The sequence below is a fragment of the Vicugna pacos genome, chromosome 31 (genome assembly GCF_048564905.1).
Source record: "Vicugna pacos chromosome 31, VicPac4, whole genome shotgun sequence".
In the NCBI taxonomy this organism is placed as follows: Eukaryota; Metazoa; Chordata; class Mammalia; order Artiodactyla; family Camelidae; genus Vicugna; species Vicugna pacos.
Window position 1 is genome coordinate 19,176,082 of NC_133017.1, and position 27,906 is coordinate 19,203,987.

Genomic DNA, 27,906 nt, shown 5'->3' on the forward strand with positions numbered 1-27,906 from the left:
TGTAATTATTTTCCTATTTTATGAGAGGTATCCACCGAGAGCTTCTGGGTGTGTGCTGATTCATGAGAACCGTGTCGATGAAATGTCTGTCTTTTTGTGGCTTCTGTTCTATGCTTCTTTATAGTCTCAAAACCGGGTGAGTAAACCCACAAATGAGCTCACATGTCTCACTCACGTGAACAGCAGCAGCAATGATGGAATTGCACCTCAAATTCTTTCCATGAAACAGCTGTCCAGGGGCCTCTTTACTGAACCAAGACTTAAACTTTTTAAGTTAATCACTCCAAATTCATCCTCTGTAATCTAGTTAACTCAGGCCTCCAAGACAGGAATGTGTACCAATGGTAACTTCGGCCTTGAACTTCTACTCCAGGTTTTGTGAGGCTACCATTAACAAAAAAAAGGACTCCAGGTGACAGGTTACATGAATTGTGGCACACTGATAATATTTAATAACAGATAATCATATAAAACGAAGTTTTTGTAGAACATTTAATGACCAAGGAATTAGCCACATTTTATGTCATTGAAAAAGTTGGACATGGAATTTGCATACAGGAAGGGCCTAACTGACAGGGGGAGTCGGGTAGGGGGATGAACTGCAGCTCTTCTAAAACGGTGTTGGTTAGAAGATGGACCACAGAGTCAGTAACACGTCCTCAAATGTGTTTTTGTCAGTGTAGACATTGACTGATAAATGCCTTCTGAGCTTAGGGAAAAAACCTCTGCAGATCTTAGAAGTGAGGAGATACTCTGCGTGTTGGGGAGAGGTTTTGGAAAGAGGTCTAGGTCTTCCTTGTCAATGTTTACTAGGTGGTGAAGATGTGAGTGGGTCAGCGCAGGGACAGTAATCAGACCATGCTTATCCAGGGGTGGGAGGTGTAGAGAAGAAATGAATAATAATAAGGAGAAATGAATGAATGAGCCAGTGCTGGGGCCACTGCTCCTTCCTATCACTTCCTTTGCTGCTTTACCGCAGACCCTGCTTTCCTTGCTGTGAGGGCGGGAGGAGAATAAGGAGATAAAATATGGGCGTGGCTTAAGGGAAAAGGGAGAAAAGGAAGCCGGTATCTCCTTCAGGCCTGATGGGAACTGGGACACCTGCCCATCAAAGCTGCTCAGAGCAGGTGACAGCAGCTCCAGGGCATGTCAAGCACTGATGTCATAAAAGTGAGAGAGCCCCAAAAACGTTCCGAGCCCATGAGAGTCCCCAGTCTCCAACCTATAGCCCAGCAGTCTTCCTTGCCCTTGACCCACATACAGCAGCACCCCTCCAACCCTGGGGACGTGGAGGAAGAGAGGACAAAGTCCATTAGAACATAAAGCAACAGGGAAGTCTAGTCCAGTCTTTGCTGGGACTGTCCGCTCGCTCTGGAATGCTCCCCGCCTTGTCTGCACCGCTCGCCCCTTTGCCAACTGGAAGTTCTTGCACAAAAGCCCCTCCTCCCCGAGGTCCGCCCTGACGCACCTATTTCAGACGGCAGCCCTTCCCCAGCCCGGAAACTCCCTCCCAGGTCCCCCAGGGCACTCGTAACTTCTCCCATTGCACAGAAAGTGCTCGTTTGTTCAATTATTGTTTACTCCTGTCTTCCCCGTTAGGATGAAAAGCTCTTTGAGAAGTGGGACTTCTTTTTTTTTTTTTTAAGAGGGACATTTTTTTCTGATGTATCTCAAGCCCCTAGATCAGAGCCTGGCATCTAACAGGTGCCACTAAATCTTTGTTGCATAAATGAGCGAGTTACTCCTGCTGGAGGGATGATGACGAATATTGTTTTCATGTTTTCTTTTTTTTTTTAAGTTTTCCATATGGTTTACCACATGCACCCGCCAACACCATAAACAAAGGGAAGTGTTAAACGCAGGAAGGACTCACAGTGAAGACGGCTTGAAGGTTATTGAGTTTCTCTATTTCCTTGGGCATCCCGTTGCTGCCCCAGCGAATCAGGTAGTTCTCACTGGTGAAGAGGACAAAAAAAACTCTCAGTGAGGACCTAACGGGGGTGGAAACTACTCTCAGTGCAGACTTAATGGGGTCAAAAGGCGACCCCGAGAAGCTCAGTGAAATTCACCAGGCAGAACTGAGACCACGCCAAGGACCAACCTCGGGTCTCCTGGCTGTGGCCCAACCTCCATGAGGGACACCCAGAGGGTCCCCACTACCTGATGAACGTGGACTGGTCCGGGTCATAGAGGGCCATGAACAACTCTGCGTCTTCCCCGATGTTGCAGACAAAGTTCTTAAAGTTCACATAGAGGCCGTAGGTGTGGACAGCACTGAAGATGGACTGACCCCGCAAGTCCAGATTCTGCAGAATTGACTGAACACAGCAAGAGACAGAAAAGCATCTTGGTTTCAGCAAATGGGAAAAAACTGACAAAGACACTGGCCTGCACATGGAGGACAAATGTAATCACCACCCACGAGGAGAGGCGCTTACTGAAAACAAAACATGTGTAAGCAGACAAGGGACCGAGCGAGCCCCAGTAACTCAACACATTGCTGTTTAAAGAGCAAGTATCTGGACATTATGATAATTCATGGTTTCAGCGTCTTCAAGAAGTTCTCATGTCTCACAATGGCTTCGGGATAAGCCTCAAAAGCGTAAAAATTATGGCCCATTATCCTTCTTTTCGGGCACAATTCTCAGTGCAAATAAGAGATTCCACTGAAAAGGTCCACCCTCAGGCATGGTTAGCCGTTGGAGTCAAAGACACAATTAAATATTATTACAACTGTGCTAAAGAAATAAAACCTATCAACTAAAGAAAATAACAGAAACCTTTACTCATCGGAACAGAAGGACTGGAAAAAGATAAACCAAATCATCGTTGGGTTGGGCAGCCACATCGGTGATTTTTTTTTTTTCTTTTTCTGTACCTTTCTAAGTTTTATTTACTGGCCAATTGATACTTTCAAAATCTTTCACTTTATTTTATTAATATTATTTTGGGAATCATAATCTATGTACTAAATATAGACGTTTACACGGTACAAAGGCTTTCCTCCCACCCAGCTCTCTTCCCAGAGGCATCCATTAATTATCAATTTCTTGTCCATCACTCCAGAGCAATCTGCATTTGGCAAGCACACGTCTGTCTATTCGTTTTAAGAGACACAAATAACACTATTTAATACACACCATTCTGCATCTTGCTCTTTTCCCCGTAACTTTGCAACCTTTGCCATCTTTCCAGGTCAGAACATACAAAGCTGCCTCACTCTTTCTGCCATATTTTGCTTCTAAAACCAAGAGAGGGATGTTTTTCTAAACAACATTTCCATCTCTGTTGTCAACGACTCCCTTTCCCTCATTAAAAACAAACGCAAAAATGGAACCTCCATGGCCAGAGCCTGCACGTGCGAGGAAGTGTACCTTCTCTTCCTGGATCTTCTCCTCAATCCTTCTCGAGGCCACTTCATGGGCCTTGAAGAGGGCGACGGTGCTGGTCTCATCAGGGTCCAAGATGTTCCCGTTGTCGTCCCGCACGACCAGATCCAAGCCCAGCATCCTAGAAGGAGAGGAGTGGTCAGCTGGGTCTCCTCACCAGGAGCAGACCCTTTCCTGAAGAGTCTGCAGAGAAGAACCTGGAGGATTCCGGTGAAAGGTTGGGTGCTGGACAAGCCAAGATGAGAAGAGCCCCCTGACTTTTCTCCTTTCAATTTCTGCCTCCTTTCTACACAACAATGATGCTCAAAAACTTAATGGTACCCAAACTCATATAATGACGTGCAAAGTAATTTGGTCCACAGAACCTCAACAGAAAAGGCAAAATTGGCACTGCCTCCAACCAAAATCCTCTGACCGACGCTTCTTCCCCACCAGCATGTGTAGTTTGGCGTGGGAACTATGAACAAAGAATGCACAGATACTGGTGAGGGGATTTGCCTTGATTTTCTTAAAAGCACAGTCCTTAATTCAAGACCATCTTAAAGAAGATCCAAGAAGTAAGTCCTGGCTGCTGGTGTCACAAAACCCATCTCAGAGCCTGGGCTCTGGTGTCAGCTGGACCAAGAGTCACATCTTGGCTTGAATACTTGCTAGCAAGGTGACTTCAGATAATCTACTTCATTTTGCCAGGCCCCGGTTTCCTTAGCTGTAAATATTCCCTACCCCTCAGGGCTGCTGCGTGACTTGAATGAGAGGATGCATATAAAGCACATAATCCAATATCCAGCACAGACTGCGCTCTCAATGAATGTGAGTTCTCGTGGCAGAAGCTGGCACGAGGAAACCCCTGGCTGCATGAAGCGCCGAGCGCCGAACCACCAAGGCTTTTACGCCCAATGTGTGCACAGAAGGAGAAAGCATTTTGCTTAGCTCTGAGAAGTCCGGACCGTGGTGGAAACAGGACACTGCCATCTGGATGCCCAGTTGCATTCCAGGCACCAGCAGTTTGGGAGTGGGGCTGTCCAAATGGCCAGAAAGCGCAGGGGTCACAGGGACCTGGGCCAAGTCTTTGGGAAGAAAGCACAAGTGCCTGATTTCCCTCCTGTCTGTTTATGGCATCTCCATCAACTGATTCACTCCGGTGGGTCTCCTGCTACGGCAGCCAGACCCACGTGCCACCCACACTCATGAGCGAAGAGACGGGCCTCGCTGGCCGCTCAGGCCGCATCTCTGATGTACTGATGCAGCAGCTTCATTTCTTGAGCGGCTTCCAAGGGCTGAAATGGGAAGGCAAGCGCGTTCTGCTGTTTGTGGGACGTGACCATCCTGTGCCAGAGACCGGGGCCTCCAAGCCAATGCCTTACTGTGCCAAGACCCAAAACGCCAGAGGCTGCATATGTGCAAGGAGGGAGCAGCCTTATCCCACCTCAGCTGTCTTTTTAAGCATCTCCCAGCACGACATGACTGGCAGTGCAACTCCTGAGGTTGGAGTCCTGAATGTCCAAGCAAGGAGGGAGAGAGCGAGTAATTCCCAACCCTAGGAAGGGAGCATTAGACGTGGACTTGAAAGTCTTGGGTTCAAATTAAACTTCCCCACTTAGTGATGTATGTGACATGGAAACAATTCACTTAACCTCACTTGGTCTGTTTCTTTAACCATAAATGGGAGTAACAGCTACCTCACAGGGTTATAATCAAGGGCTATATGCGAAGTGTACGCGGAAGATTTCAAAAACAAGGGTTGAATGCTGATGTACGCTCTTTACTCCAGCTCTTCCTGAATACAGCTGTCAGAGTCCATAACACTTAAATGAGTAGGCAATGAGCGGTATTTAACAGGTCTTTGAAGTACATTCCAGGGTCCTGAAGTTGCAGAAACAGGGCAAAGAGGGAGGAAAAAAAAAATATCACACATGCACATGTTGAAGAAATTTAGAAAATGAAACTTAATGTCAAACAAATCATCCACAAAAACTGAGAAACCAACCCGGGATTTTAAAAAGAGCTGATCGAGAGGCATGAATCCCAGGTCACCATCAATGCTGATGAACTGACTGAATTTCTTATTTTCCAAAAAGCAGAATAATATACTTGCCTGAGCTGTGGGAAGATTAATGAAGTGGTTAACTCTTTAGAGGTTACTGGAGACATAACAGGCTAAAAGCATGTTTACTACTCCTGGTAAATCTGATTTTTACACAGTGGAAACAGTGGTCCCAGTTAGGGGAAGACAGAGAGAGAGTGAGTCTGATTCTGATGTAAAAACCACTGTCAGAAGAATAGAGACAGTCCCAGGTCCCCGAAAATGTCAGCTTCAAGTGCTCAGACACTTTGAGTCTGTTTGGCAGTGCGTTTACTTCCATCCCAGCCCCAGTTTCGCTACTCATCCGTCAGGTCCTCGAGACCAGAGATCCAGCACAGGGTCTGGACCATGGACGCTGCTGCCAAATTTTCTGCAACGAAATTCAGTGTTTTCCAAGGCAGAAAGAGAGCAGTCAACACTATTCTTTGGCGAGTCTAAGATCAAGAGCTCATGGGGAGCTGTGTCCTTAGTCAGCATGACTGTGCTCGGCTCCTTCTAAGTTCCTGGGATAAAGTTATCCCTGGCTTACCTGTTCCCGTGATCGATTTTGGCCGTGACCTTCTTCTTGAGCTCGGCCAGTTCGTCCTTGGGGAGTGTTCCAGACAGGATCTGCGACCGCCACTCGATCAGGTTGTACGTCATCTGCTGCAGCTGGCGGAAGAGTGTGACCTTGTTGTTCTACGATGGGAAAGTGAGGCAGAAGAAAGGACCGAAAAAAAAAAAAAAAAGGCTGTGATGAATGATGGGAACATCTTTTGACTTGATTCTTTATAAAGTGCTACTTAACCGATTATTTTTGCCATACAATGTGCTGTGCACTCTGAGTGGATCTTTTTATAACACTGAGACAGGAGGGAAGAGGGTAGGGAACATCCATCTAAAGAAAGACACAGGAATTAGGACCAAGATGGTGGAAGGTTCAACTCCCAGCTGACCATGAGCTTGGATACACACTCCTTGAAAAACAACGGCTGCTAAATGGCACTCCCACAGGTGCCATGACAGTTTCGAGGCTGATCATAAAAGGTGAAAAAGTGGGTGATGGCCCAGTTTCTGGGCATCCAATCCCCCTTCCCCAAAGTAGTTGGAATAATCCTCTCACTTGTCAGCATATGAAGTTACTGAGCCCATAAAAACTAACAATCACTCACCTTGTGGCCTTTCTCTTGCCTTTCGAGATGGCCTGCACTCAGCCTACGGAGCGTGCATCTCTCTGAATACACCTACTTTGACCCAAACATGGCTCGCTTTTGAATTCTTTCCTGCGCGAAGCCAAGGACCCTCACCTGAAGGGGCGCGTCCCAGGGACTTGCCTGGGACCTGGAACGTGGCCATCCCCTCGTGCCCCATTTTTTTCCTGTATCAATAGTAGGGATGGCCTTGCCCTGATCCATTCCCACTTCCTCCTCTGTTGCATCTTTCGAAGTAGACAAGCACTGGGAGGATGGGTGGCTGGTCCTAACTCATCAGTGTACCAAGTCACCCGTGCACCCTAAAATTCTGCCCAGGTCCCTTCTTTGCTTAAAACCCTCCAGTGATTTCCCCTGCCTTCCAGATACAGTAGATCACACTGTAAGTCCCCTCCTATCCTGTCTCCCTCCTGCACTCCCACTGCTCTGTGCACCATCACTACCTCCAAAGTCTACACCCCTTCCACACAAAGCTCTGTCCATTTCTCCCAAGCGCTCGAGACCTTCTCAACGTGTGACTCCTCCTCCCCCACACCGTCCCCCTCTCACTCACACACCACACCCTCCTCCAACTGCTAATTCTGATTCTACAGTCAACACTTAGAGGTCTCTTCCTTGAAACCGTAACTCTGGGTTGGCTGTCTCTCCCACAGCTGCTGGAATTTACTCCCATCACAGCACTCTGAACCCGGACCACCTCGGCTTGCTTTAAGTCTCCCCTTAGATGGCAAGAACCCACAGGACAAGGAGGTTGTTCAGTTTTGTATTCGTAGGAGCTGATACAGAGTAGGCACTCTGTAAAATGTACTGCATCCATGAGATATGGATGGAGAAAGAACTGTAATTTCAGAGATAAGGGATAATCAAAAATAGAGCGTGCAATATTATTTTAAAATCCTCATAAAACTGTTAAACCATCTCGAAAAGCATCAGATCTAGAATAACTAAACCATTATTCAGGGCTTCAGGAAGGACTTCCTGTAACTGAACTAAATTACACTTACAACCCACTAAATTATTTGAGCCTCAGTCATTTTAAAAGTCTAATACTTGATGTGCACGCCATGATGATCTTGCTTCTATCTAAATGACTGACTGATTCATTCTATTAAAAAAAACAAAACAAAACAAACAAAAACAGTCAATAAGCATCTGCTATGTGCTGGAAATAAAGTTCCTGCCCATTCTAGACGGGGCAAGGCAGGCATAAGTAAACTTTTATACATATGTACGTAAATATATGAAAATATACAAAATAAATGTATATACATTATGTGTAAACAATATACCTCATCAATATCATATATAATATTCACACAATGATATATAATACATACATATGTACAGACACACAAGATAGTTTCAGATTATAAAAAATACAAGGAAATAGGTCAATGGGATAAGTGGCGAGGAGGTCGCTTTAGACAGAAAGGTCAGGGAAAAGTTTTGTGTATCCCTTTTGATATACAAATACACACTATCTCCCCCTATATACTATGAAACACTTCTTTTTTATTTATTGGCAAAAAGTCAAGATAAATTTATATAGCCATAAACTTCCAAAATGATATGAACTATTAGGATCTACTATAAAAGCAATGCAAAAAAAAAAAAAAAAGGCCACACAAAGAGGCTGCCGATGGCTGTAAGGCATGTTCTTTAGTGATGTTATTCCACAGGAATCAGGGCTCAAAATATCTAAGATAATCCTGAACAAAACAGTCATGGAGGGAAACACGCTCAGCTCAGGAGCGGGGACAGCGGAGGCTGCAGTGGCACAAGCAGATGTGCTAAGAGCCCCACGAGAAGTTCAAGGTTCAGTGAAAACACAAAGAGACAAAGAACTCATCAAGTTGTGACTGCCTCACCCTCTCTTAACACCACTGATCTGAAAAATACAGAACACGAAAAGCAGATGAGAACTGCGAAGCCACCTACATTTAATGCTTTTAGCATTTCTGAGTTGCCTCCTTCTCATCAGCCAATCTTTAGAGAAAGCAGAAAAATAAGACTTAAAAAAAAATCCCATTTCAGAAAAGCAAAGGTTAAAAAAAAAAACACCCTGCTTTTTCTTCTTTCAATTCTGTATAAAATGTTTCCAACTCCTTGTCTTTCAAACTGAGAGATTAAGCCCATAACATTCTGCCTTTCAAAGCTGCTAAGCAGAAAGGGATCTTTTTTTCCTTTCTTGCAAGCCATTTGTCTGTTCCTAGTTGATTTTTCCCCCCAATGTTTTCTCATTTTAATTAAGATATTGGGTCACATAATACGCAAAGAAAATGCTCCAAAACTCAGGGGACCCTCCCTGAGAGACAGCGCTTTGTCTGGGGTGCGCATTCAGAAGCTTTTGGTCTCAATTATATTAGACACCACCCAAGGCAATTTAATTATTGCCTGTCCATATCAGCCTGGTTTGCCAAGCGTTCCCCCAAAGAAGGACTGAAGACGGCCATTCTTCCCTGGCTCACTGTGCCAAATTAATTCTGAACAGACAGGCTGCAACACGCCAAGGGAAGCAATTTACCCGCTGACTTTACGGAAATGGCTATTGCCGCCACATTTCTGAGGCTGTTCTAAGCAGATGTTCTGTGTGGCACTGGCCCCTGACACTTTGTTCCTGGGGAAGCGAATGAGGACAGGTGAGGAGAAAAGAAAGCCTTCCCATAACGCCAGGAGCCAAGCCATCTTCTCCCCCGTTACGCCCCAGCCTGCCCATGGCAGGGTGCCTCTCCTGCCATCTCCAGCCCTCGGTAAACCCAGTCTTTTTACACCGGCAGCCACTGTCACATCATTTAGGAGGGCAGAGAACGTATGTAATAATTTCTTTGGTCCTTTCTGCAAAAGTCAGCCCAACCCTGGGACACAGGGGCAACCAAAACACAAAATTTGACAGCAGCAACTTAAAATAACACTCTGGTTTCAATTTGAGGAACAGCTACAGAAAACAGAGAAATCTAAATATTCTTCTAAGCAGGCAGTAAAGGTCCTCCTGCATCTGCTTAGAATTTCTCCTGCTTTTCTACTTGGAGATCTTAGAGGTCTCATTTTTTATATTTCTACTGTGGGTGTCTAACTTTTTTTTTTTAAAGAATGTCTAGAGATAAAAAACAAAGTGACAAGAGAAAAAACAGCTTTGCCTTCAATACCTTCAATTACTCAATCCACTGAGTAACTTACACATTCTGGGGGCCACTGTGACCACGGCATCACCCTACTGAGTGTCAGAAAACCTGGATTCTAGTCTTTACTTTCCTTCCCAATGAATGCAGACCACAGTTAAACCCCTCTTCTCTGGTCCTCCACCTCATTTCTCTCTCTGCTAGAGAACCAGTACTTCCTCTGTTCATCAGCCTTTCCTCTTCCATGTGAAAGTTCCCTGCTCAAAGTATGGGGACTTGGCTTCTATCGCTAATTCTATCACAACGTGCTAAGGGACTTCGAGCAAATTACTCTCTCTGGGAGACGCATCTGCAGAATAAGGGGGCCAGCACTAGGATCCATTCAAAGGATAAGCGACGTCGAGTCTACGGCTGAAACATAAAACTCAATTACTCCTCCAAGCAACTTCCTGATTAGCTGTATCTGACTCCAACCAACTCACCCCTGATGGACTCACACAGTGGGGTGGCTCTATATCAAATTTCCCCCGATTATAGCTCTCTTCGCAATTCATCTCATGTCTCTTCCATGTATCTCTAACTCCTGGGATCCCGAATGGTTTCTTGGTCCTTGTGTCCTGTGCTGCACTGACCCTCTGAGCTCTGGGAGGACACATGGGCCCTGCTGGTCTTCTTCTCCGCCTAGTGCCTTGTCTCTCTGCCAGAAAAAGCTTTGCCTGATGAGCAAAAGCTTGATTTTAAAGGGAAAAATCCCAGTAAAAGACAGCTTTTACCTCTGGAAGTAGTGCAAGAAATCCTGCAAGCCAGGCACAAAAATCAGAGAAAAACAAAACTGGAAAAACACCCAAAGCACCACCTCTGCCCCGTTCCGGGCATCTCCACGTCTCCTCCGGCCTCCCATGAGAATCAGGCGCCCAAGGAGGGCTTGCAACTCACAGCTGCAATGCCCTGACACCAGGACGAAGCTCTCTGTGGGAATTTCTGTCCTTGGTAATAAGCGATCAGATGCCGGTTTTAAGCATGAGGCCAGCTTCATTACACTTCAGAGTATGTGCCCCAGCAGCCAGGAAAAACCACCAGTTTAAAAAGATTAGACTTGAATTGCTTTAATCTGCCTGGATATGCCAAGATAGGAAGAAAGAGCGATTCATTGTGTCTGCAAGTTCCCCCACCCCCACGTCAGTTATGGGTCTTTTTCTGCCCTAGATTTTTATGGAACTATAGACCCACACAAGGTTCTACTCTGCTGGCAAATTTTAAATGAGAGGGTATCAGTGCTCTCGATGAGCTGCATTTTGGCAATTAAGTTCACTAGATTCAACAAGGTGTACCAACCACCTTCCATCCCCGGGCTCTTCTGCGATCTCTTTTCCGTAAGAAGGCAAGGTTCAGTCTCCCAAACTTATATCAACAAAACAGCCTGGCTGACCAAACCTCACCACACCATTCCTCCCGTTGGGAGGCAGGGAAACAGCACTGAACTTAACCTCGGGGTGAGATGTTCAAGAGGACACTGATGACGACTGAACATCTCAGAACTTCCAGGACGGCCCCTCTTCTGAAAATTCTTGTCCCAACATCCCCACAAATATACCTGAACGTGTCACTTTCCAAGACCTGATTTTTAGTTCAGAAAAGAGGATAACTAGGACGTGGGATAGAGATTTGTGCATGTTCAGAAAGTATCACTGGGTTGTCACTAGAGAGGTAAACTTAGATACGATATCCACCCAATCACATTTTTAAATCAACACACCGGCGTCCGCCCTTCTTGCTGCGAATCCTCATGTGCAAGCAGAGAGATGTGCTGTTAGCAGAAAAAGCAGCCAGGGTTCAGCTCACTGGATCCACCTTCCCAGGCTGGGGAAAACCCTAAGATCCTGCGAGGCAGCAGCAAAGAGAGGATGGAATATGTATATACTCTCCACCTAGCGTAGCTCAGTAACTCTAGGGCTGGAAGGGAGCCCACCCCGAGCCCCAGCTGGAGGACCAGTGCGCAACCCCTTCAGCCGCCTCAGGGCGAAAGTCCACGTTCATCTAGTTCCTCCTCTGACGCTGTTCGTCATCAATCAGCTCTCCCGTGAAGCAGCGCCATAAGGGGACAGTGAGGAGCTGTCCTATTTTGACGATGACACGCAGGCACTGTCCTAGGAGCCTTACACAGATGACCTGTTGAATTCCACAGCAGATCTGCAAGGCGTGGATAATGCATACCACTACCACGGCAGCTGAGGGAAGGAAAACCTCGGAGGTCGAAGGGCTTGCCGTAGGCTGCAGGATCAATCGGCTGGTGGCACACCCCGAACCAAAATCCCTGCCCACAGAATCTGCGTTTTTCTGTTCCCGGTCTGTTTGTCTGCAGTAACTATCACCGGGTTTGCAAGTTTTTTCTGAATGTAACTACACGCCAAGGAAGGGAGCAGGTCAGAATTTAAGCATCACCCACCTGACTGACCCCCATGTCCAATTTAGCCACCTCACCCGGCCACCACCTCCTCCTTCCCAGGGTCCCCTCCATCTCCGGTCAAGCCCTCAAAACACACCCAGTCGATGGGCTCCAACTGAGGAGCCGCGGGGCAGGCAAAGCGCATCCGAAACTGCAAGGAATTTACACGCTGCCCTGGCATGCTTCCCCTTGTGGTTCTGGAATGATCCACGCCTCCTGGACTTGAACCTAAGCTAAGGAGGCTAGTCTCCAGGGCGTGGAACAGGCAGCCTGGTTACTGAGTAGTCAAGGCCACTCCACCTGCTATGGCAACACATGATAAAGGAAGTGGCCTTGGATGGGGGGGTGGACACAGATGGAGCTGCAGTTTCCGCGTCGGGTCAGACGGGCACTGAGCCACGGCCAAGCAGTCCAGGGCGGCTGCTGCTTGCGGCGAAGGCGGCGTCAGGGCTCCCGGGCTCACGTGCGCAGAGCCCGCGGGGGCCTGTCTGCACCGTGGCTTCACGGCCACCGCCTCTGCTCGTACCCTCACGACTCTATGGAGTCAACGAGGCGGACTTCACAGCACTGCTACAGAGGGGCAAAATCCAGCAGACGTATGGACATTTCAAGCCCTTTGCCCAAGACCAGAGTCGGCTAGGGCGGGGCCGGGACGTGAGACCGCGCTTCCTAAGTTTGAGTCCCCTGTCCGTCTCCTGAGCTTGTTTCTTCCCCAGAGCAGGACGTCAACATCTGCCGGGAAAGACCATTAAATGAAAAATCAATAAATAATACTAATGTAGAGGGGAGGGTATAGATCAGTGGTAGAGCATGTGCAAGGTCCTGGGTTCAGTCCCCAGCACCACCATTAAAATAAATAAACAAACCTAATTACCTCCCTCCCCCCCCCCAATTTTTTTTTTATATCTAACACAACAAAGAGAAAAAAAGGAGCATGTGGGAGTCTCTCCGTTTCTTCTTTCTACTCTGGACTGAGAGGGGGGCTCCCCTCGCCTCGGCACAGCCGCCCCCTGTCCCCTTTACGACACATTTATGGTAGTTTCACAAGGTTGCAGTCTGCTGCTAAAAAGAAATCAGAGCTCTACAAGTACCTTTCTTTTCCAGAATAATTACCGGCATCTGTGGGGCTGGGCTTATCTGGTTAGTGGACCGCATCTTCCTCTCACTCAGGACTTTAGATCAACCTATAAATCTCTCACGAACTCAGACTGGAAAGAAGAGAACTAACAAGGGTGTGGTAGAGAAACAGGGAGGTTCTAAGAGGCCCTTCAAAGTCACCAAGCAGAATGCCTGGTTTCATAATCTGTGGGAGAAAATGCATGGGAGATGTGAGTACTGATGTGTACGAGTAAAATCTGTATTTATCTTTACACAGTCTGCAGGAACTCACACACGGAATCAGAAAGCAAACACTGCTAAGTAAGTGTGTGTGCGCGCGCATCTGTGAGTCAAGGCGGGGGGTGGGGACTGAAAGCTACAGATCTGGGCTCCTTTTAACTTTCCCCCCAGTGAAGCCTTGTATGTAAGGCTTGCTACTTTGACAGACACATTTTTGAGAAAGCAGTTCAGAAATTCTGCCTGGAGGGAACCGTCAGCGCTTTGCGAAGGGGTAGGGAAGAACGGGGGAGAGCCACAGTTTCCATTGTAAGTGGATGATTTCTGCATTAAAAGCAGAAGCAGACTCTCAGCCCCATCGACTGACTCAGATCCCCACCATGAGGGTCTTTGAGTCAGCCGACAGCAGCTGTAAGACATTTCTAAATACTCGCAAATAACAAAATTATTATGTTATGAGATGTCAAAATTAAGATGGGAAATGTGCTGCCCTCCAAGAGGAGGGTGCATTTTGTTTTAAACGCAAAATCCAATCCTGCTGTTAAAGAGTGGAACCTCCACATAGGAAATCCTCAACCAAAGCTTATCACCGTTCAACTACTGAGATTTGGGAACCCAAATACATGAATCACATTTCTTCCTCCCTGGCTCACTCAGTTCTCACTTCCAGTCAACAGGGGACTTGGTACAATTGCCCGTGGACACATAATAGACACAGATAATGAACTAAGCACAGTTCTGTTTTAGCAAGAAAAAACGGTAGCTCCTTCACCCTCCCCACTCTTGTATATTACAACCATGAAAATCTCATTTCCCAGCACTTATTAGCTAATACATTTCACCACCTACCGATTTCCAGAAACAATGTGTTAAGGAGCTAACCCATCCATCAACCTTGTTACATCTACCACTAACCAATCAATTAACCGGAACCAGAGAGTGCTTTCAACAGAAGGACAGGATGATGGATGTAGGCCAAACAGCTTTAAACAGCATCTCTCTCCTCCTCCAGACTGTGATTTAAGAACTTACAGGTTAGCTCTCTCCTCAATTAAACATAAAGAGATCAAAAGATCACTTGCATTACAAGACACAGCCCAGGGGACCAGATGATGGGTTCAGCAGTTAAGTGTTCCTATAATCCAGAAGGAAACATTATGGGCTGGTAATGTATAGAAGACACATTGTGAAGAAGGAAGACTTCACTGGGGCTTTGAAGGATGGGCAGGTAGAGATAAACAATGTGCTTTTCCATGGAAGGGGTTGGTGACATCTACTGCTGTGACCCATCCTGGGAAACCACACGGCCCTGGGAAACGAAGCATCTTACACTATGTCTTAGAAGTTATGCTAGAAGGAGTTTTGATTCCTGTTTCTAGTACGGAGGGTCTCGAGTGAGGTGCTCCCAGTTACTTATTACGATTGGCTTTTGACAGTTAAAATGCAGAATCAACACGGACTGAACAAAAACCTAGATGAGCAAAGCCACATAAAGAAAGAGACTGGCCCCCAGGCATCGAGTTAAGCCCCTTACCTCACCGACCTCATTCACACGTCGGGTAAGGAAGTTACACTCAGCGGAAGTCCTGGGCAGTCCCCGAAGCCTGGAAGATGCTTACAGAAGGCAAAACCTAGAGGTGCTTATCTGCAAGGCCTCCAGGAAAGAAGGAGCTTTAGAAACCAGTGACCGTGCACTCCAAAGTCGAGCAAGGAGCTTCCTGAAGTGGACAGGGGTGCGGGCGTGCTGCCACCAGACTCTCAGTGCTCTTGGCCTCCTGTAAGGTGGCTGCCCCAGGTGTCCTCAGTCTGATAATTACCAAGTGCTAGATTTACCTTGTCTTGGTTGCAAACCTACACACAAAACATGTGATTGTGGTTCATCAGGGAAAGAATGTGCTGGTTCTTGTGTAATTTCCCACTGCCCTGGCACATCTTATTAGCATTCTGGGGTCTAACCATTGTTGGGAGAAACAAGACTATGAATTGGCCTCAAAAAGAAGACTCTCCAGAGCATGGTTCAACACGGCTTAAGTTTCCGCTGACCAAGGCAGAAAATGCCACCCTCGTGGCAGCCCCCGTGTGGCTGAGAACTGAAACAGTAACAAATGTCTATTCACTGGGATACACAGAGAGGCTAAGACCACGACCTCCCATTTCCCTATCGATAAACTGGTAACAATTACACCTACTTTATAGGAGTGTTGTGAGGGTTAATAGTTCCAGGCCCTTAGTCGGGATGACGTGTTTGCAGCTGTAATTATCCTTATAGGATCACGATCAGCATATCAGATAGGAAAACATTGTCCTGATGGTTATGCCCACTTCCTCCACTGCCCACATCATCAAGAACCCTGCTCCAGGACCATGGGAATCTGCTGGTTGTCAGCCATCGCCCTGTCCAGGTGAGATGCACCCCCTCCATGCAGAGAGCTAACAAAAGGCCAACCCCTTGCAGCAGCACAGACAGGCTGAGGGCCCAGGAAGAACGCCGCTGGCTCCAAGCCCCAGGGGCCAACTCACCACATAGAGCTTGCGCCAGATGACAGCCCATTCTCGCAGCGTCGAGGTGAGCTCCTGGACCAGGGGGAGCTCCCCAGGAATCACGGTCTCGTGCTGCCTAAAGAGAACAGACAGACACTCCCTTCACTATGGGCGCTCACCGCTGCTTTTATTGAGATGGAGGTCATGATCCCCAAAACTCAAAGATGGGAACGGGGCTGCTGGGGGCTTGAAACAAAGCATAACTTGTCTACTTAGGGCAGGTTTCGGTAGGGACTCTTACCACATCTAAGAACCTGAGAAAAGAGAAGAGCTGAAAACACCTCGATTCTCAAAATGAACTCAGTTTCTGCGGTGGAATGGTCCAGAACCCAGCCTCCATCTCCCCATGTGGCATCTTTCCAGCAGCCTCCAACACCAGGCTGGCTTCAACGACTCCCAGGGATGGCAGCCCACGTCCAGTACTTTAGCTGGTTCTGCCAAGCGGCCATTTTAATGGGGAAGGTGGGTGAAGACGTGTTCACAGCACAAGGGTCCTGGGGCTTGTCATCTCACACGGGACCTGCGGGTGGGATCGAGGCAGGGCCCTCTTCTGCAACAGTACTAGCTTTGCCTCTCATCTGCTGCGTCGCTGCCGAGAAAATGTATATATACTGAAACCCCCACTGACTCCCAGGAGACTTCCAACAAGGGAGACCTGACATTCATTCCCATAAATCCTGTCTGGTATTTTTACAATTAGCAAAAGGAGACAAGGAGGGAGTGAGAGCAAGCAAACGAATGGGGATTATTGGCGGGATCGTCAGACCTAAATAGAAAGCAAGCTGTCCGGCTAGGTTTGGATTTCCAACAGGTTAAAATAATTTTTAACCACAAGGATGTCTCATGAAATACCTGGGACACACTTACTTGAAAAAAAATGGCTTGTTGTTATCTGAATTTCAAATTTAACCGGGCATCCTGCACTGGCTTTACCTGGCAACCCTAGTTCTTGGGAACATGCCCCCACCCGGCCTTTCCACCAACGTGGCTGTGGCTAGTGACACTGGAGGCTGCCCGGGAACGGTCCATCAGAGAGAAGACTCTCCAGGAAGGGAGGACCCCTGGTTTTCAGTCCTGATTTGGTGTGAACTTGGGAACATCTCCAACTCTCATCTGTAAAACACAGGTGTGCAACTTCTGGCTGAGAATGTTCTCCGCAGCCGTGAGGCGCTCTACCCACACCAACAGCCCTGGGATTCCGGGGCTGCTCCAGGCTCTCATTACTCCCTCCTTAACTCTCCTGCCTGCCTTCTCACCTGTCGAGTGGCCTCGCCCCACTTCCAGCCAAGTGCCTCACTCTTCTGAGCCATCACAGAGACAGCAGTTCCCAGGACAAATGGGAGGGTGAATAAGAAACAAGGATACCCAGAACTTCGTGGGTTTTATCCGCAGAGCACGTTCACACGCATTATGTGGTAATTTCACATCGAACTCATGACCAACACAGGGCCAGATCTGTTTTCCCTGTGCAGGGGGAAAGCCCCAGGGGCACTGAGGCCAAGCGCCTCGTCCAAGGTTCAGAGCTGAACAGCACAGTGGGCAGCCTGCTCACCTGTCGCCCAACGTTTCCAAACAGGGGGCTCTCAGGTCTTAACAGCAAAAGAGCATCAAATGGTCGTGCGCGTGCACGCACATGCATGCACACACAAGCGCGTGCACGCGATCGCTGAGCACCTAATGCAAGAGGAAGATAAAGGCCCCTCCCTGCTCATTCATCCTCCGTCTTGACTGCTCTGGGAAAGGATGCCAGGGAGGAACAAGCATAAAATGAGCAGACAGAAGAAGGAATTACGTCACGAAAAGGTGTTTATTCCTTCCTCTCTCACCCGAGATGTGGAACCGATGAGAGGAAACAACTAACGCATGGGCGCTATTTCAAGACCTCATAAAGTCTTTAATGCTGTTTCACATCTTCCTCACCCGTTAGGGGTCTTCCTCCCCTAGAACTTACCCGCGGTCCTCCACAGTCGCCTCTTTCAGATGGATGTACGTTTCGGGGAAAATCCCCTGCAGAGAGAAGAACTTGGGTTACACGGCCATTTAAAAAAAAAAAAAAAAAAAAAAACTCAGCCCAAAGTCAAGAGCAGAAGCAGCAGCAAGAATGAGCGGAGGAGGGGGCAGGCCACCAGCACAATGGCCACAGCTGGCAGTCAGGCTGGAGGGACGTCACTAGTGACATGGCCTGGCTACCCAAACCAAGGCAGGGCTGACGCCCCGGAAAGGCAGGCGTTAGGACAGGGTTCAGGGCGCGTGAGATAAACACTTCAGAGACGACCAGGCAAACACACCCGGGTCAGCTCAGACCTGCGATCACGGTGAGGAGCTGAACAGTGAGATGATCCTAAAACCCGTCCAGATCCCATCCGCTGAGAGATGCTTCCCTTAAAGGGCTTCGTGTAATTAGTGAGATCGAGGGCCATGTACTGAGTGGCCCGTAGAATTACAGTGATTTTTCTAGACTAATGCCTCTCAGCACTTCACTTAAACAAAATGCACCCAAAGCAATTAGGACTAGTTATCTGGTTATTTTTAGCACTTCCCAGTCTCAAATTGCTCTCCATTCTACATCCCTAAGAGGCAACCCGACCTCGTATGGTATGGTGACATCGCCTTTGGGAAAACTAGCGCTGAGAAAGATGTAGGAGAAACACTGGAGACTGGTCAGTAGAAACTGCAGGACTGGAGATTGGCGCTAACGAACAGGAAGCAAGCCATGGGCGTGAGTTTTCTTAAAAGCCAAAAGCTCCTGTTGTTCAACCGTGTGATATGCTCATCAATAAACAGAGAACACGCCATCTGGAAAAGGCACCGCTGTTCCCCGGTTTGTGGTCCTTTGCCTGCCAGACCAGGAGAGGCAGGGGAGGATGCTGTTTAACAGGCACCACGGGCTCAGCGGCTCGTAGCCTGGCACCTGTAAAGGTGCGACCATGACCGTGCAGACGCTCCGTGCCACGGCAGGCTGACCCCAAAGGTGGGAGAGGGACATTCCGCCCCCGGGGGACTGGGTCAAAGATGCGTGTGCACCCAGCAATCCTTAAGCCATTCAGAGCCAGAAACCTAGTGCATTTCAACCAGGGTTGCTTTTGCATCTCGTTCCATGTGCTATGTTTATCTGAGCACGCACAATTCTCTCCATGCTCCCTTCTAATCCTTTGCCAATAAAACAGGAAACAGCAAGAAAACTGGAGATTAAGCTGCTCCCAGCACTGGTGATGACAGGGAGGATCCTGCCACCACTGGAGTCACAAGCAAAACGGCCTTCCTTTCCCGCCAGGCAAGAAGAACCAAAACACAAGTACAGACGTACCTGCCCCTCCTTGCTCTGAGAAAGGGGCAGGCGTGGGGCATACGAGCAAGAAAGTGCTACCCCAGTCCTGTCACTGGTAAATCCCAGGGCACACACAGAGACGAAGTAACACTGACCTCTTTTAAGACAAGGACAGGATTCAGAATGATTTTGGAAAACCAATCGAATAGTTAAATTCAACCCAAAATTCAATGTGCATATCATTTCTTTGGGGTCTGACTTCTGGGGGTCTGAAGCTCCAGGTTAGTCCTGAAGATGCCTCAGGAAATTTGGGTGTTCATTCTGTTTGCTAAGCTGAGGCCAATGTTTGGTTGATGACCATCTTTAGGGAGAACCCGACAGCTGTCCAGCACTCACCTTGAGGACAGGAGGCTAAGTGAAACAAGCCAGACACAGAAGGACAAATACTGTCTGACCTCACTTGTATGAAGGACCTCATGCAGTCAGATTCATAGAGACAGAAGTAGGATGGGGGCTCCCAGGGGCGGGGGTGGGGGAGGAATGGGGAGTTGGTGTTTAACACGTAGAGTTTCAGTTTGCGATAAAGAAAACGTTCTAGAAATGAACAGCGGTGACAGCTGCACAACTGTGAATGTTCGTAATACCTCTGAACTGTACGTCTTAAAACATTTAAAATAGTGACCTTTTTGTTAAGTATATTTTACTACAATAAAAAAAAATTGTCCAGAACTCATAAAAAGGTGGAGTGTTGGGTAAGAACGAACCACTTGAAATAGCAGTTATAAGGAGCCATATTTGCAGGTTAAAAGAAATATCCTTGTAGATGTTTTAAATCAAGAAGATAAAGGACTGATGAATTTTTTCATGCATCTATCATGTGAAGACTGGTCTCCTCCTAATAACAGGGAAATTCCAAAACAGAAACATTCACAACATAAATGGCTTACATTGTGAATGTCTCAGCAGATCATAAGCAGATCATTTCTACTGGGTAATATAGACACAATGATTTTCATATTAAGAGAGTATTTATTTGATGCATAACTGACACATTGTGCTGTACACCAGAAATTGACACAATGTAACTTACTACTTCAATTAAAAAAAATTATTTGCTTGCAAGTCAAATAAATAAATAAAATTTTTTAAAGAGAGTATTTATTTGGTTGCATTTCCACTGTTACCACTCTATAGGCATCATCTTTCCATGACAGCACATGTCCACTTACAGCCATTTTAATTGCTCCGATAAATCCAAGGCTGTAGGCACAGAAAGCCAGAATAAACCCAGTCAATACATTTCTGATTTACAGCCTCTCTCACAATTTTGCTTTCGCTTTCTCAATGCAGGCTACTCATTTGAGTGGGGGGAAAGAAAGAAAAAAAAAAGAATGAATGACTTTCTAGCTATTGTCCTTATCCATACTGCCACAATCCTACCAAGATCAATAATCGGTTTCTGCAAAGCTCTTGGCTTCTTCAATTTGTAAAACCACTAGCTCATTTCATCACCAGTCTAAATGGCTAGGTCTGCTTGTAAATGACACCAAAAATCTCCATTAAAACAATAGGCCTTTCAAATAGCTATTCCCCTAAAGCCTGGTAAACAAGGAAACCCCATTAGGAGAGCATTCCAAACAGGCTAGATCTCTTAATGAAGGGGTGTCAAAGCTGAGCTCTCACTGACTTCCCGTTTTTCCCTGGATCTTTCCACCAGGAAGATATTTCAACGTAAAAATCAAGAAGTAAATGCAGAGCCCCTGTTTGTCCTATTAGTTCATTGAATCACAAAGTTTAATCTTCAAGAACTAAGAAAAGCTCTTACTGAAGTAATTCTTCTCAAGGGTGAGGTTTAAAGTTTAAGTGAGGACTGTAAGAAAATAAATACAAAAAAAAAAAAGGAAAAAAAAATGGAGACCCTGTCATGCAGACCCTAGCAAATCACTCCATCCACCCACTTTCCAAAGCAGACAACAGATGAAATTCTGATGTTTTAGGACATCCCAGGATGCCTTAAAGATGCTTGAGAAAAGAGCCTTACAAACCACAGACTCTCTACAAGGGAAAACTGTGGTCTGGGGCCTTGTTTCAACGCAATTCACACTCAGTAGTTAAAAATAAAAAATTCTGAAGGGGATGGGAATAGCTCAGCGGTAGAGCAAATGCTTAGCATGCATGAGGTCTGGGGTTCAACCCCTAGTACTTCCACTAAATCATAATCATAATAAACAATAATCGTAATAAAAAGTAAAAACTTCTGTGTGCTCTTTAAATTCACGTGATCTTATCTGAGAGTGGAGTTTTATGTTTTAAAAAAATTTTTTTAAAGGATTGGTAATTAAGTGACCTAAGTATTGTTGCTCCGTAATAAATGTAGAACTTCAAAATTGTTAACGCCAATCATGCTTTGAAAAATGACTCCCACTTTCATAATTTTAAGTAAAATAAACATCGATGGGGTTAAACCCCAACCAAGAAGCAGGAGAGGTCATAAACGGGTATTCCTGTTAAGAAGTACCAGAAACTGACAAATTGTAATCGACTATACTTCAATTTTAAAAAAAGAAAAAAAAAAAAGGCAGCAGCATCTCAGAAGGAAAGGTCTTGGCTTTAGCCCTATCACGTTCTCATTCATGTCAGAACATCTGTCGTCTTAGGTCCTTACATGAAGGCCTGGAGAAACTAAAGTCCACAAGCGATTATTCATGTAATCACATAATGTATAATTATTTTCACTAGAATTCAGCTGCAAATGAAGACACAAGAATCTAACTGTGGGTCGAAAAATTCAGCAACAGGACGTGGGGAGGGATAAAAGGGCCCAAATTGTGGGAGTTGATTCTCGCATGAAAAGCAAACACTCCTTTATCGTGGTAGATTATTAAACTGTCAGAGTTAATATAAGTGTGTGCGTATACACATACATGCGCAAATGTTGAGTGTGGTCTGAGAGTCAGCAACCTAGAAAGCTTGACTAGGGCAGTCCTGGCTTTCAGTGGCCTACAGCTTACAGAAAGGTGTTTTCCTGTCCTAGGGTCCCTTCTGTCCTGTGCAATATGTGAAGAATAAAAACTGGGGGTGTTTTTTTGTTTTTAACTCAGCTCTTGACAAATTCCGGCATGTCTTCGCTCAGCCCTCCTAATTCACTATTTTGCATGTGACCTAACTGTGAACCAGGAGGGCCCTACCAACTTGGTCCTTTCAAAAGGAATGGCTGATGTGCTGTGCGGGCCCCAGCCAGCTGCATCACAGGAAAAGCGCTGACCTGACCTAAAACCAACTGAAGGGGTATTAACATAACCCACAGATTTTCTTTAGCGTGATCGTTCGCGGCTTTGGCACTGGGAAAAGGAACCCATTGAGGGTCAGTATTTTTCAAACTCTTTAGTCACCATGAGACCGCCACCCAGGACTACTGCCACAAAACAGAATTCAAAATACACAAAATACGGTAAAATATATACCTAAAACAAAAGTTTCACAAAACAGTACTGAGCATGGCATTCCATTTTCTTTTCTATTTTTCAGTTTTGTTTTCGAGAAAATGCTGGCTATAACCCACGGTATTGATTTCATGTGAGTTTCACAGTTTAAAAACCACTGCTCCGGTTTATCCACTTTACAATGAAAGAAAGAGTCAAGTGCTCACGGGAGACCCTCGAGTTTGGGGATTTCAGCACTGGGAGAAGCCAGCATCCTTCCCCGGAACAGACTGCCAACTCCAGCCGCATCCCGGGATCCCCGCTCCGCTCAGCCTGAGGGCCCGGGGGGCAGGAAGCCCGAAAGGCCCCACCCGGTGTGTCCAGTTCACCTCTGGCCTTTATCCTCGAGTTGCCTGGTGGGAAACGCGGCCGGTGGGAGTTGCACTACCTTACCTAACGGTGAGATCAGAGGATTTGCTTTCAAATCTAAAGCACAGCCAGTCAAAGAGAACGCAAACGAGGTCTGGGGATAGCAGACAGCAGAGAATGGGGTCAGATAGCACAGCACAAAGCTAGCAGGCAGATTTCAAACTAAAAAACTGCACGATACGCCATACCTTTTTAGACTTATTCTGGAGGGTATATCCTCTGTACCAACCTGTCGGGACAGAAGAGAACACAAAATCCTTCACGTTATCTGTGAGCACATAAAGACATTCGCATCACACACCCACAAGTTGTGTTAGAATCCTGGGATGGAATCCAGGACACAATTAGCAGACAATAGGAGCATTCTGCTTTACTACACAATAAAAATCTAGATCTATTTCAGAACTTTAATCACTGCATAACTAAAAGATTTAAAATTCACTTAGAACCACGCCTCACCTCTACTCCTTCAGGAAAGGACAGAGCGAAAAGACAAGACAGGAGGCAACCTCTTGACACCTTACACCTTACAGTCATTCCATAAGTATTTTTGCCTGAATGAATATGAACTTTCACCCGTTTATATACATTTGGCAAGTTACCCCTTATACTATTCAAATAGGTATTTTAAAATAATTTATATATATTCTTTCTCACATTCCTCCCCACCCTTACTTCCCTCCCTTCCACGATTTCAGGTTAAGAATCAATATTCTGGAACAATTTTAATTGCAGTAGCAAATCTTATATAAAAATAATATATATATTACCTAAAAAGAAACTGAAACAAACAATAAAACATTGTAAACAATTCTTGGCAATACTATACACGCCTCCCACATTGCACAATGCGGCTTTCACTAAAGACTTTAACTTCTTTACGATTGCAATAAAGACACACAGAGCTATGTCTGTCCCCCACCCCCTATCTTATAGAGGAGTACACGATTTAATTTGCCCATAAACAGGTATTTTATACCAAACATTTACTGAATAGCCACCATACGTAACTCACTGTAATAATTTTCCTCATTCCTCACACCCCTGAGGCATCAGTGTGGCCATCATGCCCAAGTGTACCCTGTTGGGAGCGGTCCACGTGTGCGAAGCAACCACACACACACAGTGAGCAGACGGAAGCTGTAATTAAAACTGCAGGCACCTGCTAACAGCATTCTAGAACTCCCCTGTAATCTGTTCTATGAAAACCATCCCGAACTGGACACACAATCTATTTTGAATGTGTTACAAGTAGAAAGTTTAATTTACCTTCTTTGAGCACAGATTTATTAATATTTTCACAAATTTTAAACTGTCGGTAGTCAACAATTTTTTAAGGATTTTGCTTTTTTTTTTTTTTTCGGGGAAGAATGAGGTATTATGTTGTGAATCAGTTACAGGTTTGCATCAAGGCTCACGGTTGAGGAAAAGATATCTGAATAGGAAACACTGCTCCTGATTTAGGATGCTAAAATGCACAAGAGATCCAGCTGAAACCACGCCAAACATTTCTCTCAAATCTCAAGAGTCCTGACCATCGATTCGCACTTGCCTGGGTCTGCTGACATGTCAAAATGGCTTTTGCATGACTAAATGGCTTCCACTTCATCCCAGGATGGGGAGGGGGAGGCCATCTGAGAAACAATACCTTACTCTCTTCCAAGCAGTTCTCATCTCTCTCTGTCCTATAAAGCCAAGATGTTACAACCCAGACTTGCCCCACTTTCAGAGGGGAATTTATCTGTCCTTGTGCAAACAGGGTTTTTGCACCACCATTCATCACAGAATTCGGCTTCCTAAACCTGTCATTTTTGAATACTATCTTTTTTTTTTTAACCTCCTCCATCTTCTCCAGAACTGGGGTCTGTGCATAATAACTCTGATCTAAAGGCTCAAGATGACCACGCGGAATTTCACAAAAGTGAGCGCTCGCGTTCCTTGGCGTTAGGCAGCAGAATACCACTTCTAGAGTTGTAATTATGTAGGGTTAGGACTCCGCAAATTCAGTTGCTAACCAATGCGAGGGATATGGTCGTAGTCCAAGAGTACATTTGCTCATTTCCACATTACAAATGGGGTTATGACACAAGCAAGATCATAGTTTTCCAATTAACTCCAATATTTAAAGCAAGCTAATTACAGGTAAATGTGGCATGCTGTTGGCTTCCTCATGCATATAAACAGGCAGTTATAATCACTGGAATGTGAACGGGTCAGAATCTCAGATGCTTTCTTTTCTTTTCTTTTTTTATTGAAGTATCATCAGTCACACTGGGTCAATTTCTGGTGTACAGCACAATGTCCCAGTCATGTGTATACATACATATATTTGTTTTCATACTTTTTTATTAAAGGTTATTTCAAGATATGGAACATAGTTCCCTGCACTACACAGCAGAAACTTTTTAAAAATCTATTTTTATATATAGTGTTTATAAATCTCCCAAATTTACCCCTTCCCATCCCCTTTCCCCGCTAACCGTAAGATTGGTTCCTATGTCCGCGAGTCTGTTTCTGTTTTGTAGGTGAGTTCATAGTGTCCCTCAGATGCTTTCTTAAGTGAGCACATTGCTAAAATGAAGGGGACAGTGGGGGCTGGTGATTCCAAAGGAGTAGCCTCACCTACCTGCAGGGGAAGCCCCACTCTCTGAAGTAAGTCTCCAGCAGCCACAGGGAGCATCAAGTGACTCTGTGCTAAAGGCTGCTCTTCCACTGGGGAAACGAGCCATTTCTGTTTTCCTGGGACTGCCCCAATTCAGAACACAAATCTGTCCCCTCCAGCTTAAAAATATCAGAGAGTTCGTAATTCCATGGTCAAAGATGATGGCTTTTATCTGGTTTCTCAGATCATCTCCATCAGCCAAGACTCTATCACCAGCTCCATTTCCCCTCACTGGTCCAAACGCATCTGTGGCGACTGCACGCTTTCCAGCTCCCGTCGGACAGGTCCCTTACTTGGCGCTTGGCCCCTTCTACAGGCAACCATTCAACAAATGTTTATTAAGCATGAGTTTAGATACCCGGAGCACTGGGAAGCAAGAGTGACCGTGAAGACTACAGTCTAATGTGGAATGTATCTATGATGATCTCAGACAATGATGGCGCAAGGAAGACGCACTCCAGGGGAGTGGTACCTGGCAGAAAACAGTTAGTAACCTGGGACATTACCTTAGATAACGTAACCAAAGAACCGCCGCTCTGAGAAGATAAATGGAACCAGTCATGAAAGGGAGACAGCAGTAAGAAGGTGGCCAGAGGGAGGCATGATTCTCAGCCCTGGCCGCCTAGTGGATACAAAACACTGATGTCTGGGCCACATCCCCAAATATCCTGATTTAACTGGACCCAGGCTTAGGGGCTTCTAAAAAGTTCCCCTGGCGATACTAACATCAACCCAATATATAGGTATCTTGGACCTGGAAGGACCTGGGGTTTTACCCTAAGCACAGTGGAAGCCGCTGCAAGGTTCCAAATGACATCATGCCTCGCAATTTCAAAAGATGGTCCTGGCTGCTCTCTGAGGATGGACTGTCGAGGTGAGACAGTGGAGGGAGGACCCCAGGGAGGAGACTGGCAGGTGCAGTGACGATGGGGGGAGATGAAAAGATGCAGGAAAGACTCTGAATCAAGAGGAGTTGCTCATGACTGAGCTGGGAGTAGCCATGAACTGGGGGAGGGAAGGCAAACACTCAAAGGCATTTCAATCTTGGGCAGCAGCAAATGAGCCGACAGTATCATCCTCTGCTGGGAGAAGACTGAAAAAAGTAAAACACTGGTGAATGGGAGACAGAACCAAGAGACCTATCTTGGCCCTTTTGCTTCCCATCCTGAACTGAGCCCTGAGCTCTTAGGTGGGATGGGGCAACTCAGGCATCTGCAAAGGTATGAGTGGCGGGGGGATCCACGTAGGGGCCAGATGGGCACGGCATGTCGGAGCCTGGGCACAACAAGGTGGGCATCCCTGTGGGGGTGCGGGGCCCGCATGGGGCACCAGAGCCTGCTTGGGGGGTGGGGGAATCCACCCAGCACTAGCGGTGGCGGACTGACACGGGCTCTCAGAGCCGAGGAGGACATCCACGTGGGAGAAGGCAGAGATGGGTTACACACAGAGGAACTGATCAAATACGTAAACATACTAGAAAAACTGACAGTCAGGCTTCTTTCTGTCACAGAAGGGAGTTACAAGCACAGAAAAGAAAAAACGAGAATGAACCCTGTGATACTGGGTTAGAACGGAAGTCATCCCCCGGTACTCACGATTTTTAAAATGCGCACTTGGTGCGAAGCTCAGTGGTAGTGCGCATGCTTAGCATGCACTAGGTCCTGGGTTCAATTCCCAGTACCTCCATTAAAATTTTTTTAAATAAATAAAACCTCATTCCCTAGCTAACATGCCGAGATGTGCTCTGGTCGCCTGCAACAGATGGTGACACAGGACTTCTGCTAACCAGCCAACACCTCCTCAGACGGACAGAGGGACCTGGTCCAGGGGGCGGACCAGCGGGAGGAGCAGATCCAATTCACAGCTGACAGAATGGAGCGATGACACAGCCAAACATCCCCCGCAAAGCTGGGACATCGCTGTGACTTCACAGACACCCTGCCGCCCAGTGAGACGGAGGAAATAACATTTCCTCTCGTCTCATCAACATCATTGCTCTGCTCTGCCAATTTCCTTTCTGTT

At 46.4% G+C, this 27,906-nt stretch overlaps 1 protein-coding gene across 2 annotated transcripts in view; it reads right to left on the bottom strand.

Moving 5' to 3' along the window:
* The window catches only part of DOCK5 (dedicator of cytokinesis 5), a 176,294-nt gene that overhangs the window by 90,486 nt on the left and 57,902 nt on the right, over positions 1-27,906 (bottom strand). Inside the window, exons 3-9 of one of the 2 annotated variants that reach the window (XM_072952781.1) lie at positions 23,411-23,451; positions 18,055-18,110; positions 16,083-16,179; positions 6,002-6,150; positions 3,375-3,510; positions 2,161-2,318; positions 1,874-1,955 (exon numbers count right to left, since the gene is read on the bottom strand). In XM_072952781.1, coding sequence (XP_072808882.1) covers positions 1,874-1,955; positions 2,161-2,318; positions 3,375-3,510; positions 6,002-6,150; positions 16,083-16,179; positions 18,055-18,110; positions 23,411-23,451 — 719 coding nt within the window. Of the gene's footprint in view, positions 1-1,873; positions 1,956-2,160; positions 2,319-3,374; positions 3,511-6,001; positions 6,151-11,537; positions 11,636-16,082; positions 16,180-18,054; positions 18,111-23,410; positions 23,452-27,906 lie in introns of those variants that run through there. The other variant, XM_072952782.1, reaches the window with a different exon arrangement.